Source organism: Ischnura elegans, chromosome 10 (assembly GCF_921293095.1).
Source record: "Ischnura elegans chromosome 10, ioIscEleg1.1, whole genome shotgun sequence".
NCBI lineage: Eukaryota > Metazoa > Arthropoda > Insecta > Odonata > Coenagrionidae > Ischnura > Ischnura elegans.
Window position 1 is genome coordinate 6,032,998 of NC_060255.1, and position 16,468 is coordinate 6,049,465.

At 38.9% G+C, this 16,468-nt stretch overlaps 1 protein-coding gene across 1 annotated transcript in view; it reads right to left on the bottom strand.

Annotated features, from left to right (window-relative positions):
* The window catches only part of LOC124166839 (calcium/calmodulin-dependent protein kinase type IV-like), a 97,126-nt gene that overhangs the window by 11,814 nt on the left and 68,844 nt on the right, over positions 1–16,468 (bottom strand). The window contains exons 6-7 of the mRNA XM_046544538.1: positions 13,708–13,870; positions 9,228–9,303 (exon numbers count right to left, since the gene is read on the bottom strand). Coding sequence (XP_046400494.1) covers positions 9,228–9,303; positions 13,708–13,870 — 239 coding nt within the window. The remainder of the gene's footprint in view (positions 1–9,227; positions 9,304–13,707; positions 13,871–16,468) is intronic.

Consider the following 16,468-nt stretch of genomic DNA (forward strand, 5'->3'; position numbering starts at 1 on the left):
GTTATGTGGAGTCTACCATTGACTTGTGCGCCATTGAAAACCCGTAGTTGAACAACTTGGTGGCCTCACTTCCTTTGACCTCGGTGGTGACCACCCATGTCACCTTATAAGGTTCACGGTTGGATTTGTTTTGCAAATAATAGTACTTAGTTCTATTGTTTTTCCTATACCCATAAACCTAGGCAATGACATTTTCACCTAGAAATTCGGACTTTTTTCTGCATCAGAATTTTTAACACGGAAAACCAATGAGACGAAATCAAATGTTGTGTTCGGATCCACATTATTAGGTCAAAAGGTCAAAATTATAAAATATCGTTTACGTCCAACAAGACATACACAACCTTTTCTGATGTATTTGTCTAATTTCACCAAAATCCCATTACTTTTTCAGCCTAAAATTCGAGATCAAAACTGTCCCGCGATGAATGGGATAGTCTGTATATCTTAAAAATTTAAAGACGATAGTTTAAGGTTTCAAACGAGCAAGTCCTCAATACCGGTCGAGTGAGAATGATGCACCCTCGAAAAATCATTAAAACTCTTGAAGAATCACGTTTATCCCAAATTCATGTAAAATGAAGGATGCGCATGTACTGCTGCAACCATTGAATAATTTCTCAGCGAGGTTAAACTCTTTAAAGCTAATCTCATATGCGGTAATAGAGCATATTTTTTCTTCGTAATATTTACATGCCTACTAGGTAGGCGTTCTGCAAGGAGCAGGCAATCTTAAACTAATTCATAAATGCACTGCACATTTTCAGACAAAACATTTATGTTCTGATCAATAAGATCAAACTGATGAGCATGTGTAACCAAGTTGGCCCTTTCATCCCTATATTTCTATAATCCATCGTTAAATAATGTAGAGAATTTAGTCTTTTATGGCTAAAACTATATATTTTTAGACGCTCTGTTCTAAGATGATTTGGCTAAAATTACTCGTGGAAAGTAAACATCATATGCATATGGAGAATGCATAATTTTTAATCTACTTGGTGATAAATGCTTATAATTTTACTATTTAGTCGTAAATATGGTTTAAATAGGTGACAAACGGGCAGAAAACTCATTTTATTTCTCAAATCATCATTCAAAGTCATCCTTGCCTCATGACAATGTCCGTTTATGCTTATTTGCGGAATGCTTCGCGTGATTTGTTGTGAAATTAGCGATTATTAAGTGAAAATATCTTCATTTCATTCCCTATCCCGTTGATAACTTCTAAGATTTAGCTTACATATTCTGTAGGGTTAACATCACAACCCGGGGAAAAATATTTTTTAATTTATGACGCAGATCTAATGTTTTTGGACACATATTATCCATATGAAGGAATGAAAATACTTTAATATAATCCCACCTCACTTTTCGTTTGATCCGATCTTTTTTCGACAGGTTTTTCCGCTACCAAGATACAGACATAGTTGAGGATCAGCTTTTCTACTTGTACGGTACATAAATTCTCATTATTTGGGCCACATATTAGTATGGGAATCCGCTTGAGACTAATCTCCAACTACAGAACCAACGTGAGGAATTACTTTTAGTTTTCTACGGTGAATTATGGAAAAAGAAACATTGTATCGGGCCAAGCATTGGTCGAATTAGTTCAAAATAAAATATTTTCCAAGACATACAATTTTAAAACGCTTGAAATCGATTTTATAAATCGTTCCTGCACACCAAGTCCAAGTTCTAGGCCTGAGACAAATACCCATCAATCCTCAGTCCTCTTTGTCTGTCTCTCTTACCGCCGCTTAAATTACAAACTCACGTTTTCTTGCGCGGAATCCGAGTGAAAAATGCTTTATGTTTAATCAACTTGCGGATAAAAGCTTATAATTTTACTATATAGACATAAATATGGTTTAACTATTGAAAAACTGATAGGAAACACATTTTATTTCTTAAATCATCATTCAAAGTCATCCTTGGTACATGGCAATGTCCATTTATGCTTATTTGCGGATTGCTTCGGATTAATGGGACAGCCGAGGTGTATCGTTCCCGATTTTCCGAAGTTTCCCGGAGAAATATATGCCTTGATAGTAACACAACTTATCTAAATCTTAGTCGGGTTAATTTAGAAGTTGTGTATAATTGCATAAAATAATTTTGTCGGTTATTTTGAGTACGTGAGTTTTCCTCAAAGTGAGGCCCTCAGTCGTATCTGCGGCCAAAATAGCCTGCTTATGAATGCGCTCATGAATGTGACATCGAGTTCTTAGTTGTTGGGAAGTATTCTGCGGAGAAGTTTCAAGAAGTCGCCTCAGTCTGCGGATGAGGACTTTACTCGGGGATGGGGGGGTCTTCTCTCTGGGACACACAAGTGGATTATTTCCGCATCTCCACCAACTGCCGCTTCGCACAAATGCCTCGGTCATTTAAAATGGAGTCGCGCGATTCAACACGAATATTTTCGCCTATGATTTCGTGAAAGAAAATTCATCAGCTCCGACATCCATCGAGATTGAAAAGTAAAATTTGGGTATTAAGAATGTGGGTAATTCAATGCTTGCATTTTTTGAGTTAACACATTTTTCCCAGGCAACCGAAGCGTCATTTTCATTTACTAACGTGGTTTGACTTTAATTACAGAACTTATTTGCCAATAAATAAAACATTTGCGCGATCACAGACCTAAATTTTATTTTTATCATTATTTTCGTAGTATAACGAATGTTGCGTTAGGTTTTTGTCATAAATTCAAGTATAAATTATGACAGTAACGAGCATATTTCCCGTGCTTCTTAGACCCGTACTGCCAAATGGGTCAGTGTATAAATGTGTATTTTCAAACACAATTTCCAGGCGTGCTAGCTCGGTGGCCGTCAGTCGATGGAGCACGATTAGAAGAGTAGAATTTGAAATTTCCATGATATAAAGACCTGCTAACTGGTGCTCCTTTTTCCCGCACCAGTCTTTTTCAGTTCTTGGAAAGTATTCCGCGTTGAAGTTCAAAAAAAGCGAGCGGCTTCAGCGTGCGGATGAGAGCCCTATTGAGCAGCGGTGGGCGTCTTCCCACTGTGACACACACTAATTGTAAGATTATTCACTTCGTCTTGGCCCAACTGCCCCATCCGCTCACTACGAATGGCTTTAACGACCCCGGAAGCCACCGAGCGCCAACCGCCCCTCCCCTAAAGCACATATACAGCATAAATATTGATCTGCTCGAATCTCCAGCGAGAGGGGGATGGTTGAGCTGTACGGTGAGAAGCTGATGTTGAATGTTGGTCCCTTTAATACAATATGTATTACTCTCAGCTGGAACGGCAGTTGTAATCCTGTGCGGGCATAGGCGTGAGAATGGGGCCAGTCCTATCCGTAGTAGCTTGACGAAAAATCCTAAATAGATGAATGAAACAAATTATCCTGCAAGTATTTGCTCGTAAAACTTCCCTTCTTCAAAATTTGGCCTCGAGGGGTTTGTTCCGAGAAACGGTTTTCCTATATTACTTTCTTGGAAATTTCAAAGTATGGTATTTTAATTGTACCTCATTGACTGATGGTTACTAGAAATGGTCTATCCGTCCTCCATTTTCCGGAAAATGTTTGAAAATTAGTATTTTTACCCAAGCCCGTATGGTGTAAGCATAGGGAAATTGTGGATAATTGTATGAAAATACTCAATAATATAATTTTGATAAAAATCTGTTGTATTGTTGATCGCACCTCAAGTATTATGATAATAATTAAACTAACGGAATACTTTAAGTTGCAGGAAAAAGTATCAACTTTACAATTGAGGGACTGAATTATTCACATCTTCTTGTTTGCTCTCTAACCTAGGCGGATATCGTCCATGGTGGTGATACAATTTTATATGGGATATGCGAAGAGTATTTATTTGTTTTGAATTGCGTAGTCACGAAGGGTTTTGCATTTTTTCACGAATTTTTCATTCATTTTATTCACGAAATGAAATCACAGTGATATGGGGAATCGGATGTGGCAACCGACTGTAAAGTTGATGTTCGCCATCAGAAAAAGAAGGAAAGAGACGGAGAGAAACCCGGCGTCGACATTAGGCTGCTTTAAAAAAAAAGGCCGAGAGGTCAGTTGCTTAACTTCCCATCCAACGGACGGAATGGTATGTTTGAAGTGCCCTACTTATAGTAGTTAGGCAGGAGCCTAACTACTTTAGCTTTCTCCTGTAAAGGCCGCGCTACACGGCGAATGATCATGCGAATTATCATGCTGAATGATCACGTGATTATTGACAGGATCATTCGAGCAAAATAGAACATGTTCTGATTTTCAGGGGCGCAGCTAGGAATTAAGGCTGGGGGCAACTAATACCGGGGTGTGTGGGGGTATGGAATACCCACCAGGATAAGCGGTAGGTGCGAGATTAATAAATTGCGGAATTTTAAGATAAATGGTGAGTTTTACGGCTTTCTGAGGGATGTTTTATTAATCCTTATACTATTCCATCATTAATATGAATCCAATGAACTAAAATGGATTAAACTTAAACATTTCTCTGAGCTCTGGGGGGGGGGAGGGGGGGAGACCCTCGCCGCGCCACTGCTGATTTTCACTGAATGATCATGCGCATGACGGTTCATTCGCAAATTTTTCCGTTATGCACGGCGAATGATTTCATTCGTCTGATCATTCCGCAAGATCATTTGCATGGTAATTCACCGTGCATAGCGGCCTTAATATCTACTCCACCGTCGGGATGTGAATCTGGGCCCCAAGAAGGGGCTAATTCTCTAGTCACCACACCATCTTGGGCCCCCATGTAAATAATGATTTTAATCTGGTTCTACTTATCGTCACAGTAAAATTTCACAGAATTATAACAATTACAATATGGTGGAAAGATGATAGGGTAGTACTGGTTAATTTAGTTGCGATGAATGATCAATGTTCAGACCAGTCATTTAGCAGTGGGGGACTCGGGGGCTACACCTCCCCAAATACGATTTTCCCTTTTGGCGACTGTCCGCGATACATCTGTTGAGAAGAGTACTATATAGCCCAATGCCACCTATCCTGTAACACTTTCATTTAGTGATACAGTCGCATTTCATAATTTTTGCTAATATTGACGGGTGAATTGAAATTTCAGCTTTATTAACACTAAATACGACGTATAACTGACTCATTAAAATGTAAGGTTTTCCGATGCGTGCAACTAAAAAAAATCGTGCGTAGGTAACCCGCATGCCTCAAAAGTCCCTCAAAGCAAATTTTTGGTTTCGTGCTTGCTTCAGACTTGCGGAAAATAGCAAATGTTCGATGTCCGGCGGATGCATGCAGTTTCAGATAAGGCAGGCGACATTTGGCGAAATAATTCACTAACGCATGCACAAATTTCCGGGTATTGTTTAGTTTATAAACAAGCATCCTCCTGGTGGACTAGCATCGTCGGAGCGAACGGAAGGTTAAGGGCAAGAGAACTAACTCAACACCACCGCTCGACCGCCTCTTTCTCCTCACTTTCATAACCTTAGATAGCTCCATACTCGCGCCATCGCGTGGGAGTTTGCATACGATGTTGGATAAAACCGAGTTAACATTTGTCTAAGTGTCATCATCATCACCGGTCAACAATCCTAAGATTGGTTTGACGCAGCTCTCCACTCAGTTCTCCTATCAGCTAATCTTTTCACACCTTCGCATTTCTTCTCTTTCACATCTTTCTTTGCTTGTTCCATATATTTCATTCGAGGTCTTCCTTTTCCGTTCTTGCCATCCACTTGTCCCTCGACGATAGCTAAATTTAAAATTCGAAAAATTTTCCTGTAGCTTTTTCTCGGATGTTAAAATTTTCGTATTTGGAATGCTGGCGAATGTCGACAAAGGCCTTTCGTTACTTTATTCTTGTAATTTTCTATGATAACGTAAGTGTAAAGCAGGAGTCTGTTGCGAAAAATAAAACAAACTCTTTTGCTCTCGGAAATTCTCTCTGTGGTGGAGAGGATGTCTTGCGTTCTCTTTACCAATCATATCGAACACAGATGTGTAATGCATCGGGTTGGAAAATAATCTTTTGCACATGTCCACCCATAGAGAAAATAAAGATTAATTTTTTAAAAACCACATCGAAACACGATTACCGCATCAAAAAAGCTGGTACAAATGTGTCGTTTCCCTAAATTTTTAGGCTTTTAATCCTCTTCGCTGACTGGGTTCGTTTGGCCGAGATACGCCGAAATTATCGTTCTCCAGAGAAACGCTGATAACAAGCGAGAGGGAAAGCAGACATTTAAATTATCTGTGAGTAAACGAGCCGGAGTGGTCCTCCGAAGTTGATATAGAAAAGAATTGAAGGTCTTTGAGCGATGTCCTTGGATGAGGGCGCGTCATCGGGTGGCGGTCACTGGCGACGACAATCTCTGGAGCCGGTTCCTGCTTTACGCATGACATGCTCAACTCTTTCCTGAATTAACGATTTCGCCCAGTTGGCCTTGGTATTCGCAGCAGCGGTCAGCGCCTCGAACCGGCGTCTTCATCCTATTTTGGGATGCCCTCTGAGACCGTTTCCTGGATGCGAAACTCCACTGGGACAGACCAGTACCATGCATTATTGTGGCACCAAGAACTGCGCAACAGATGCTATACGAATTATCCTATGAAGGCCGCTGTAACCTTTGGATCCTTTTGCTGATTCATATTATTATATATATTTAAGTTATAAAGTTGAAATTTACTATTTGAAATGGTGAAATTAAAACCATCTAATGAGATATTTGGGAGCAAGCGAAGTGGGTAGAAGAACGGCAATTAATGGAAAGGTTCGGGGTTTGAATTTCGGCTGAAACCGTCGAACACCACCAAATGTATTTTCGAAGTGCGAGGTTGCCCATGGAACGGAACCCTGAATGGATGAAATCAACGCGGCTGTGACTTACCTCTATTTTACCACTCCAGAACTTTCTGGTGAAATATACATCTTGAATGGATTAGTAAGGGTCTGCTACTACTTGAGACGGATAGCTGAAAATATTATCCACACCATAAAGAATTTAAATATAATTGTTCTTGTATATTGCTCAATTACTTATACCACTTCTTTTTTACAGAGCGCGACTCGGGTTTCGATGAATTATCATCATCTTCAGGCGAAAATTATAAAAATTATAATTATTTTTGAAGATGATGATAATTCATCGAAACCCGGGTAAAAAAGAAGTGGTATAAGTAATTGCGTAATATCCAGGAAAACTTATAATGGAATACCACAAAGTTGATCATGAATTAGTGAATTTAATGAAAATATATGTTTATACGATGGCATAGAATGTGAAATGGATTGAAAAAAATATATCAACTTTAGGGTTGATGGCGATATTCGGTGTAATTGTGTGACATGAAACATACTTGTAGTCACAGATACACTAATATTGTATGTTCCACAATTTTTTTATCATTCTTAGCCAGGTTTCGACACTACACAATGTCACCTTTGAGAATGACATAGAGTACAGTGTCGAAAACTGGGCCAGATTGATAAAAAATTGTGGAACATACAATGTTAGTGTATCTGTGATCGTATTTCGAGAAATTATATATATATTTTTTTGAAAAATATACCGAGACTGCTAGCAGGTTTAAGAACGGCGTATTCAAATGCACGGAGAAAAACACGCATGTGTCTTCCTCGTGGATCTCATCCTCGAGCGCTCTCGCATGAGTTAGGGTAGAACGAGACACATAAAGAAATGGGATTTGTTGGAATGGAAGCTGGATCTCTTGAATAACAGACAGAACGCAAAGATCAGGCGAGAAGTCTCCTCGCGGGTGTCAACGGGTGTTTGCTCTCGGAAATTCTCTCTCAACAAACAATGCGACCAGAATGAAAAATTTCGGCGCGCCTCGGAGCTTAATATGCTGCATTGCACACGCCGCCGCCCGCCGTGATATATCACGTTTGTCTTGTTGAAATTCTTACGGCGGAGGTATACTTGAGAAAACACGTATCTCCAGCACACGATGAGGGTCACCGTGACCTGAATTGATGCGTAAGTGGGACGTACGATTTCATCGCATTTCCCTGTTCACTCACTATAAGTAGTTTCATTACTCCCATCAGCGATTTGAACTCAAACTTATAATAACAAGCAACTCTTCTTATAGCATTTAATCATTACTTTCTTGAATGTAAGACTGCTGTTCCCAGCAGACGCCTGATACATTCATCGAAGAACACAAGCATATGTTTGGAAACGATATTATTAAACTGATTTGATCTACGAACTGGGAATTTTCCCAGGTCTAATTATTCTGACTGCGGATACTTGATATCCGTTTAGTGTTTATTAAATTACCAACTATCTAGTGTCTATCTAGTTTAACTGCTGTCAGAGGTACTTTAACGTAACTTTCTTGTATAATTACGTCTTGTATTGGAAGTTATTAAAATGGATATTGATTAAGCATGCATAAATCCATCGCGCGATCAAGAAATAAAATGTATTTCACATAATGCCACTTTTTGATCTTTACAACTTGAGAACTAAGATGTTATGTTACGGATAATTAAGTAAGAGCTGCCAGAATAAAGAATTGCTCACTGCTGCCAATGCTACGCTTATAGGGGATAGATCAGCCATGCGTGAACTTAGCTCTAACATACCTACCTATTGAAATGAAGCTTAGATTGGGACTAATAAAACAAGTGACAATACGTCATTTGTTTCTTGGAGGATTAAAGGTTTGGTAAAAATGAAGGGGTTGATAATATTATCTTAGATAAATATTAGCGATAAACTTATGACGTACGAACGACTTGACATTTTATGACTTGATCATTTACATTGAAAATAACTTTGCTAGGAAAAATTTAAGAAGCAACGAGGGATTCCAAAAATGTGCCATCAAAAGATTTTTGGGGACATAAAAAGCAGCCTTTTGCATCTTTAATGGGAGATAAATTTATAAAAAAGTATAAAAGGCAAAAATTATTAACATGAAAAACTTGAAGATACGGTGTGTTGGTGTAGTTATAAAAAATATTTATTTTTTTTTTATCACTGAGGAAATTGAAGATTTGTGATCCTAACTCTTTTTTTCGTCTTCCATTTGCATATTCCCCTATGGCGACTTGCGTGAATGTGAATTTGATTCGTATGTAACCAGAATGGCAAATTTCTTCTCGCTGGGATCGGTGTTCCCCCAAACGCCTATGCTTTATCTATCTGACTATCAAAATATAAGTGTAATCGCATTTCAAGTTGGACACGAATTCCCGTCAGACGTCTACTCACATTATGTACAGCACAACTCCTAGACTCCATAGATCTGCTGGAGGGCCGTTTTCTTGGTGAAGAATGATCTCTGGGGCTGAAAGAGAATGTGATATTAATTTTTAATATTCTACTGTACGTCATTTGAATGCAGGAAAAGTGTAATTGAATACAAATTCCGTCGATGTGAAAGAGCATACATGCATGCATGTATGGTGTACTTAATGTTTATAAGTGGTAAATTTTAGCAACCTAATAACTTTAGTCATAAACTCGATTGTTTCTGGCTTTACTTTGTGAAAATCCATTCTTAATAATAAAACGTTATTGTACTTTTCCACACGATTTAATTAATACGACCGGTTTCGTCGCAGAGGTGACATCATCAGGTACAACGGTTAACGGTTATAACGGTTTCTGTACCTGATGATGTCGTCTCTGCGACGAAACCGGTCGTATTAATTAAATCGTGTGGAAAAGTACAATAACGTTTTATTATTAACTTTAGGCATACTTAGAATCGCAATGTCAAAATCTCACTCCTTGCTGAAAGTTAATTTCTCGCTACAATCTCTTGAGTTTAATGCTTTTGTACTAATTTAGTTGATTTGGAATTCACGCATTCCCTTTTAGTCATACCTAAGATTTTATTTTTAGGCTTAGTTTCAACCCATGTTCTTGATAAACACGTCAGGATACGAAATAAAGCGAATGCTTGTGACATTATACTGGACGATTGGCACCGGTGACATGCGTAATTGATTCCTATTAATGCCTTTCATTCATTCATATCAAGGATGAGTGGTGTTTTTAAGACAAAATTTAACAAAGCAGATTTTTGGCTCAATAATAATTATTATTGATTATTATCGATTATAATCGATGTGGTAGTATTTGTCAATATAAAAAAGTCAATGACCTGCATTGTTTTATTTACAAGCAGCTCGAATTTAACCAACATTCTCTTCGTTACGGTACTATTAAAAACGCTTTTAAAGTAATCGAATTATGGGTAAATGAGTTGCTAAGTTTTCCCACTGCACTGTCCACGACCCCTTACGGATTATATAAATGACAACCGTAAACGCGCTGTGAAGTTGACTGCCGAAATGCTTCGGATGCAGTTTTATTGTCACCGTGAAGCGAAAGCTTGTGACATTATACTGGACGATTGGCACCGATGACATGCGTAATTGAAGTGGAATGGCTTATAAATTCTCCACTAATTTCTCGAATGACCCATTGAAAATGCCAATTTCCTTTCTCTCCCATTTCAGTCTCGAAGATGCATTATAAAACCCATCAGGCATCATCAAAATGCATAGTCTTCGCCTACCTCTGTGATAATTTTCTCTAAAGTAGCATGATATTCTGTTTCATCCAGCAAACGCCGTTTGAGACCAATTCATAACATTCCTTTCCGAGACAGGTTCTAAACTTTTTTTTTTACTATTTCACGTACTTTCACAATTTGAACCACGATAGCACAAAATGTACAAAACTAGAATTGGCAGTTGTTGCACTGAAGCCATAAAATACAATGTTGATACTGCTTCCCCGAGCGAAAGCAATAAAATGCGCGATTAAAATATTTTTAGCAGTACTTCGAGAATTTCGCTCACCTAAAATACTCGGGAAATCATCCAATTTTCTCTGCATATAAATTCGAATGCAGTGGCGATTGGAAGAATGGAATATTCCTGGGATCCCACACGATGGCTATTGCATCTCAGAATGCCCGATCTTTACATTCTAATTTTGCACCCATTTTAACAAGATGGAATTCGCCTGTATCGGGAAATCTTGGAATAGCTTGAGCGTGGATTCATTTGGTCTATTGCGCGCACTACACTATTCATCATACTATCGTTTTGAGCTCAATGAGTCAATGACAAAAATTAAAAATTTTGATCTTGAATGTTTTATCTAACTTGGAATTTCTATAGTTTGAAGTCCTTATTTGTCTCCTAAGACAAATCGGAGTTAAACTGCATGTATTTTGAGGAATGATCCTAATCTCAAAGCTATTTTTTATTCTTATCCAATGCCTCATATTCAGTAATATTATCATGTCATTAAAGTTCAATCATAATTTGGCATGATAAAAGTTTCAATTGAAATTCGTCTCCCCATATCTACATCTACGCAAGCAGTCATTTAGCTTTTTTAAAGTAGGATGAAAAAGTATGTTTTGACGCTGAGAAGTGGATATTATTACTCTAAGAAATGGTCGGTTATGATTCGGTTCACGGAATCTGTTCTCGGTCCCGGTTCTAGTTTTCGGCTCTTTGTCAAACGTTTCATTTTCACTGCTTTTCAATGGTTTATTATGATTATCGTTAAGTTATTACGTAAACTACCTAAATTAATACTTGAAGTATTCTCACAACTGATTTGCTCCTTAATATAAATATTTGAAAGCATCAAATGCATATAAACATCGAAAAAAAGTTAATCATTTGAGTTCAGCGCAAATTATTTAAGAACCGATTCTTTTTGGTTTCGATACCGATTCCGATGCTAAGATCAGGAGCCGTTAGAACCGAGTGATCGAACCGTCTTATTCCTAGCTTTTACTTTTTTCCCATCATGGTTGATAAGTTTATCTTTGTCTTTCGTTTCTACCGCATGCGAAATGGTATGATTTATGCCACATTTCCAGCATCTATCACAATAGCCACAATGGCACTTGTGAGGCGTCTGACGCAGTGCAACCGTTAAGAGGGTATTATGTACGTTCGATTGCGGCGATAGCTTTTAAACACCAATTACGCCCTTTGCACGTCTCTATCCGTGAGCGGGGAGAATATTGGAAATGAGTTGTCGGCACGCCATCGCTAGAGCGATGGAAAGTCGTGCGACATTATTTCGACTGTCGAGATGATTTTTCTTCTCTGTCAGCCTGCAATCGGTTTGTTTTCCACGAGCAGCAAGCGACTGGCAATGGCCTCTTTTATCTCGATCCTGAGGCAAAAGCCCTGCGCGTGTACGTACGTACGGTGCAGAATTTATGGCGACTGCCCGTGATTCCATCGTGATAAAATATGACTGCACTGGCTGTAGATGAGAGATTGTCTATATTGATCGCGCGGTTTTGGCCTCATATCATTCGGTGGATTCTGAATACTTATAGTGTCAATAGCAATATTTATTTTTGAGTACACAGTGGTTAACCAAATAGATATTTATGCGGAAATTCATTTATATCGCTAATTTAAACATTAAACTAAACCTTTCTTCAGCAGACGCCGAGCGGGTTGAAGGAAAATGGTCGCTTAAGGAGGTGGCCGCTGAATAGAAGTGAGATATTTTAAATCTCAATCCTGTCAACAAACTGGCATGGTTATTTTTCAAAAGTTTGAAGTATTGATTTCATGGACCTATAAATGCCATCACTGCCGCGAGCTGTGGGTACATGATCAAAGCAATATTGGGTAAACTAACTTGGAGGGGCAGCTTTATTACATGAAATCGAGCACAAAAAGATGCTCTAGTTTTCCTAGAGCTTCCAGATGAGAAGAGATAAGTTCACAAACGATATTTCAACCAATTTGGTAAAAGCTAAGGTCGTTATTTGGTCACTTAAGGATTGAATGTTTGTCTGAAAAATGGCCGCCGGTCGTTGGAGGAGGTGAGCAGTCGAAAAGAGGGGAAATTTAGATTAATTGCACGGGAAATGTTTTCTACCACTTATAGAGAAGTGGCCGCTGAAAACAAGAGGTCGTTTGGGCAGGTTTGACTGTAATCGTTTTCTAAGACGCAAGCTAGTCGATTTTTAAGTTGATTTGGCGATGTACGCATTATCATGGGAAGGCACGGTGATAGTCAATCACCAAGGTTGAACTGCCCACTGTTTATTAGAAATTAACACAAAATATTTCAGCATCTTAAGCAGCTGGATTTGAACCAAGGAACATTCGTATCCGAGCGCTCCATTCTGAAAGCACGTTTCTCATCTTTGTGTTTTTCATCAATACTCCCGTAACACTGCTTAGAAATAGATTTCGATGGAAGCCCGAGGGAATGTTTTTTTTTTACTATCGTGTCTACCGGTTGTACAGGGAGGGGGGAAAGAGTAGGAAGATAATGAAAGATATTAATGGAATGAAAGGGAGTATTCCTCATTGTAAATTGAAAAGAAAGGAAAAGATTCGTTCAATGGCATTAGGCTCAACTATGTGGAAGTTAATACTCGAAAATAAAAGCTAATACTTCGACTTAAGGAGACTTCGTTGATTTCCACTGATTTATTTCGTCCGTACGACATGTTTCGAACCATAGAGGTCATTATCCTCTATTATAATGACCTCTATGGTTCGGAACATGTCGTACGGGCGAAATAAATCAGTGGAAACCAACGAAGTCTCCTTTTCATTTTCGAAATGAAAAGAATTTGGGGGGAGAGGAGGGACAGGGTAATTCACAAAATGCTCCTACCTATGATTCTACCTAAACCGTAAGAATACTTACTATTACTCTAAAGAGCTCATGTTTGACTCACCAGTGAATCCGGCGCTCTCGCAAACGCTCGTCTGCCTCTCACTGAGCATGATTCTGCTCATGCCACTGTCGGCCAGCTTGAGGGGCGATCCTTCGTTCTCCGACTCGTACAAAAGGTTTTCTGGTTTCAAGTCCCGGTGTGCCATTCCGTGGGAATGCAGGTACTGAAAATAACATAAGATGGAGGCCAATGGGATTGTAATATATCTCTTTTAATTTTTCCTAGAAACACTTTCGTGGAATTTGAGTGGCGACCGTTCATGGAAATTATATTTTAGCAAACAAGTCGTTCACTGTTTCCCGAGTTGGAAGTTAAACTGGAGACAATGAATGGGTTGGTGACCCACACTTCGATGCTCACACCACGTGCGGCTCTTGAAACAACTGACGTTGGGCCGAAAACCCATTTGGTATTCAGGGTTAAGGGAATTGAGTGAGGCCGCATCCCAGAGGGTTGGGTTGAGGGTCGGGGGCCTTCCTATTATTTGGTGTCCGACCATTTAGAGCATAAGAATAATGGGCGAATAATGTCCCTACCCTTGCCCCTTAGCCAGCCACCAAGGTACCTTCACTCCTTATTCATTATTTTAGAACTATTTGTAATGGAAGCAAGGGCCTACCCAGGATCAAAACAAGGGGGATTGGGGGGGGGGGGGCAAGCCATGGCTGTTCAGGTTATAGGCAAGATTTAAGCATGGAAAAGGTGAATGAAACCAACATTTTAAGGAAACTGTAAGAGCTCTTTATTAGTTTTTAAAATTATTTGCTTGAAAAAATATTATTTTCCTTAAATACATTGCGATTTTTGCTGCTATGGTGGGGGGGGGGGGGCAGCTGCCCCCTCCTGCTCCTCGCTGGGTACGCCCATGAATCGAAGTGCTTACTGTAGTGTCTTTGCCATAGCAAATCTCAGGAGAGGAGAATTTGGAGAACATTTGTGGAAGGTACACTCTTGATCAAACATTTCGGAGGGGATAAATATGTACACGTTCCTGCAGGGATTTCGGAGAGGGATTGAACCTCCTTACTGAACCCCGGCTCTTTTGGTATCTGGAGAGAATTTGCGGCTTAAGTTGATAACATAAAGTATTTATTCATGAAAATATGACGTTGCTACATTGGGATTTGTGTCCCGCGTGCCATTCCAATAGGAAAATGTGGACCGCAGCTGTGGAATGGTATCCTAATTCTGCTGTGCGTACTACATGGATGCGAAGGTAGATTTTTTTGGCGTTGAATGCATTCTCTTTCTACCTCTCTCTCCCTCGTAAATTAAATTTCATTCGTTAAAAAATAATTATTCATGCGAAACTTGTCAAAGTTGTCGCTCAATACTACAGTATAATTTAACACATCGTTTGCGATATCATTGAAGATCGGATTTCAGGCGAAGGAAAAGAGCAATGCGAACCGCGTATGATATTTGAATGTGGTCAGAGAGTGACGTCGACAACTTTCAACGCTGCTTCACTTAAAAGTGTTGAGCACTACGATGTTTATTCTGCACTCAACCGTCGACACAGTATGAAGTAAACAGTTAAAAAATGGGACGTGTATTTTATATTTTAAACTCGGTCAAAATCACAATGCGGTATTTTTTTAGGAGGCCATTGCAAGTTACATTTGAAAATGGATGGTGAGGTTTTTATTCATCGTTTGAATGAGTCATTCATGGTTGTTCCACTATCGTCATTTTAACGGTCATCCCAATGGTGTCCAAACTTGTGTCTTAAGACCAGTTAATGGCCTAAATTCGCAAAAATTAAATTAGAATCCATTCCAAAAATTGACTTCGCGTCTCCACGGCGTTTATATAAAATATAGAGGGCACCGATCGATAGACTTCACTCTTTTTATGACTGAAAGCAAAGTTCCATACACACTGGTTACTTGATTTGTTCCTTCGCTATCTTCGTGTTTTGTTATTTTATTTTTCTTACATCTACTTGCTATTTTTCATCCTGAGATTTCATCTTCTATAATTTACGGTAAATGTTAACACAGCTCGGAAAAAATACCGACACAAGTGACTACGACACCGAGTTCTTTAGGAACCTCACGTTAATTCCAAATCCATTAAACTTGAGATAATTTGTTTCTTGATAGATGATAATAGAGAAAAACCGTTGAAACGGGTTGTGAAAAAACTAAAATCCCGCTCGTTAAATTTGAGCCGTACTTTCCAATCGCCTTTTAAAATTTAAATCACGAAGTAAGAATATTTTCTGTACCTCTTCACACAGTGACGCCTCTTACTTTTGATCACAAGAGTATGATTAATATTGGACATAGCGGTTAAAATTATGCAATTCTTTTCTCTTATTGCAAATAAATCGAAGAGAAAACGGTCGAAATATTGCTTAGCGTGATAGAAACAAAAATTAATAAATGTGAAGATGAGTAATGCCTTATTACCAGCAAATAAAATTAGCGTAACTCGACTCAGGAAATTCATTAGGTGAGCAAATCTCATTTTGAAAGTAATTAGTCGCCAAGAAGATAGTTTCGTCTAACGAGAGGCAAAAATGGGGTCATAAGTCTTCTAAAATCAGTTTTACAGTTGATGCGCGGTTTGTGATTCAATTGACGGAAGCTTTATTTACATTGTCTGGCGCAAAATAGTCAAAATCAAAAAAGCTGAGCATAGTGAACGGGCCCTGTCCCACGAGAAACGTTTTGAGAGAATGATTTTCCTCCGCTTTTGTCCCTGATCTCATGGTAATTTTTAGAACTGGAAAAATAGCTATATATGATCGTAGTAT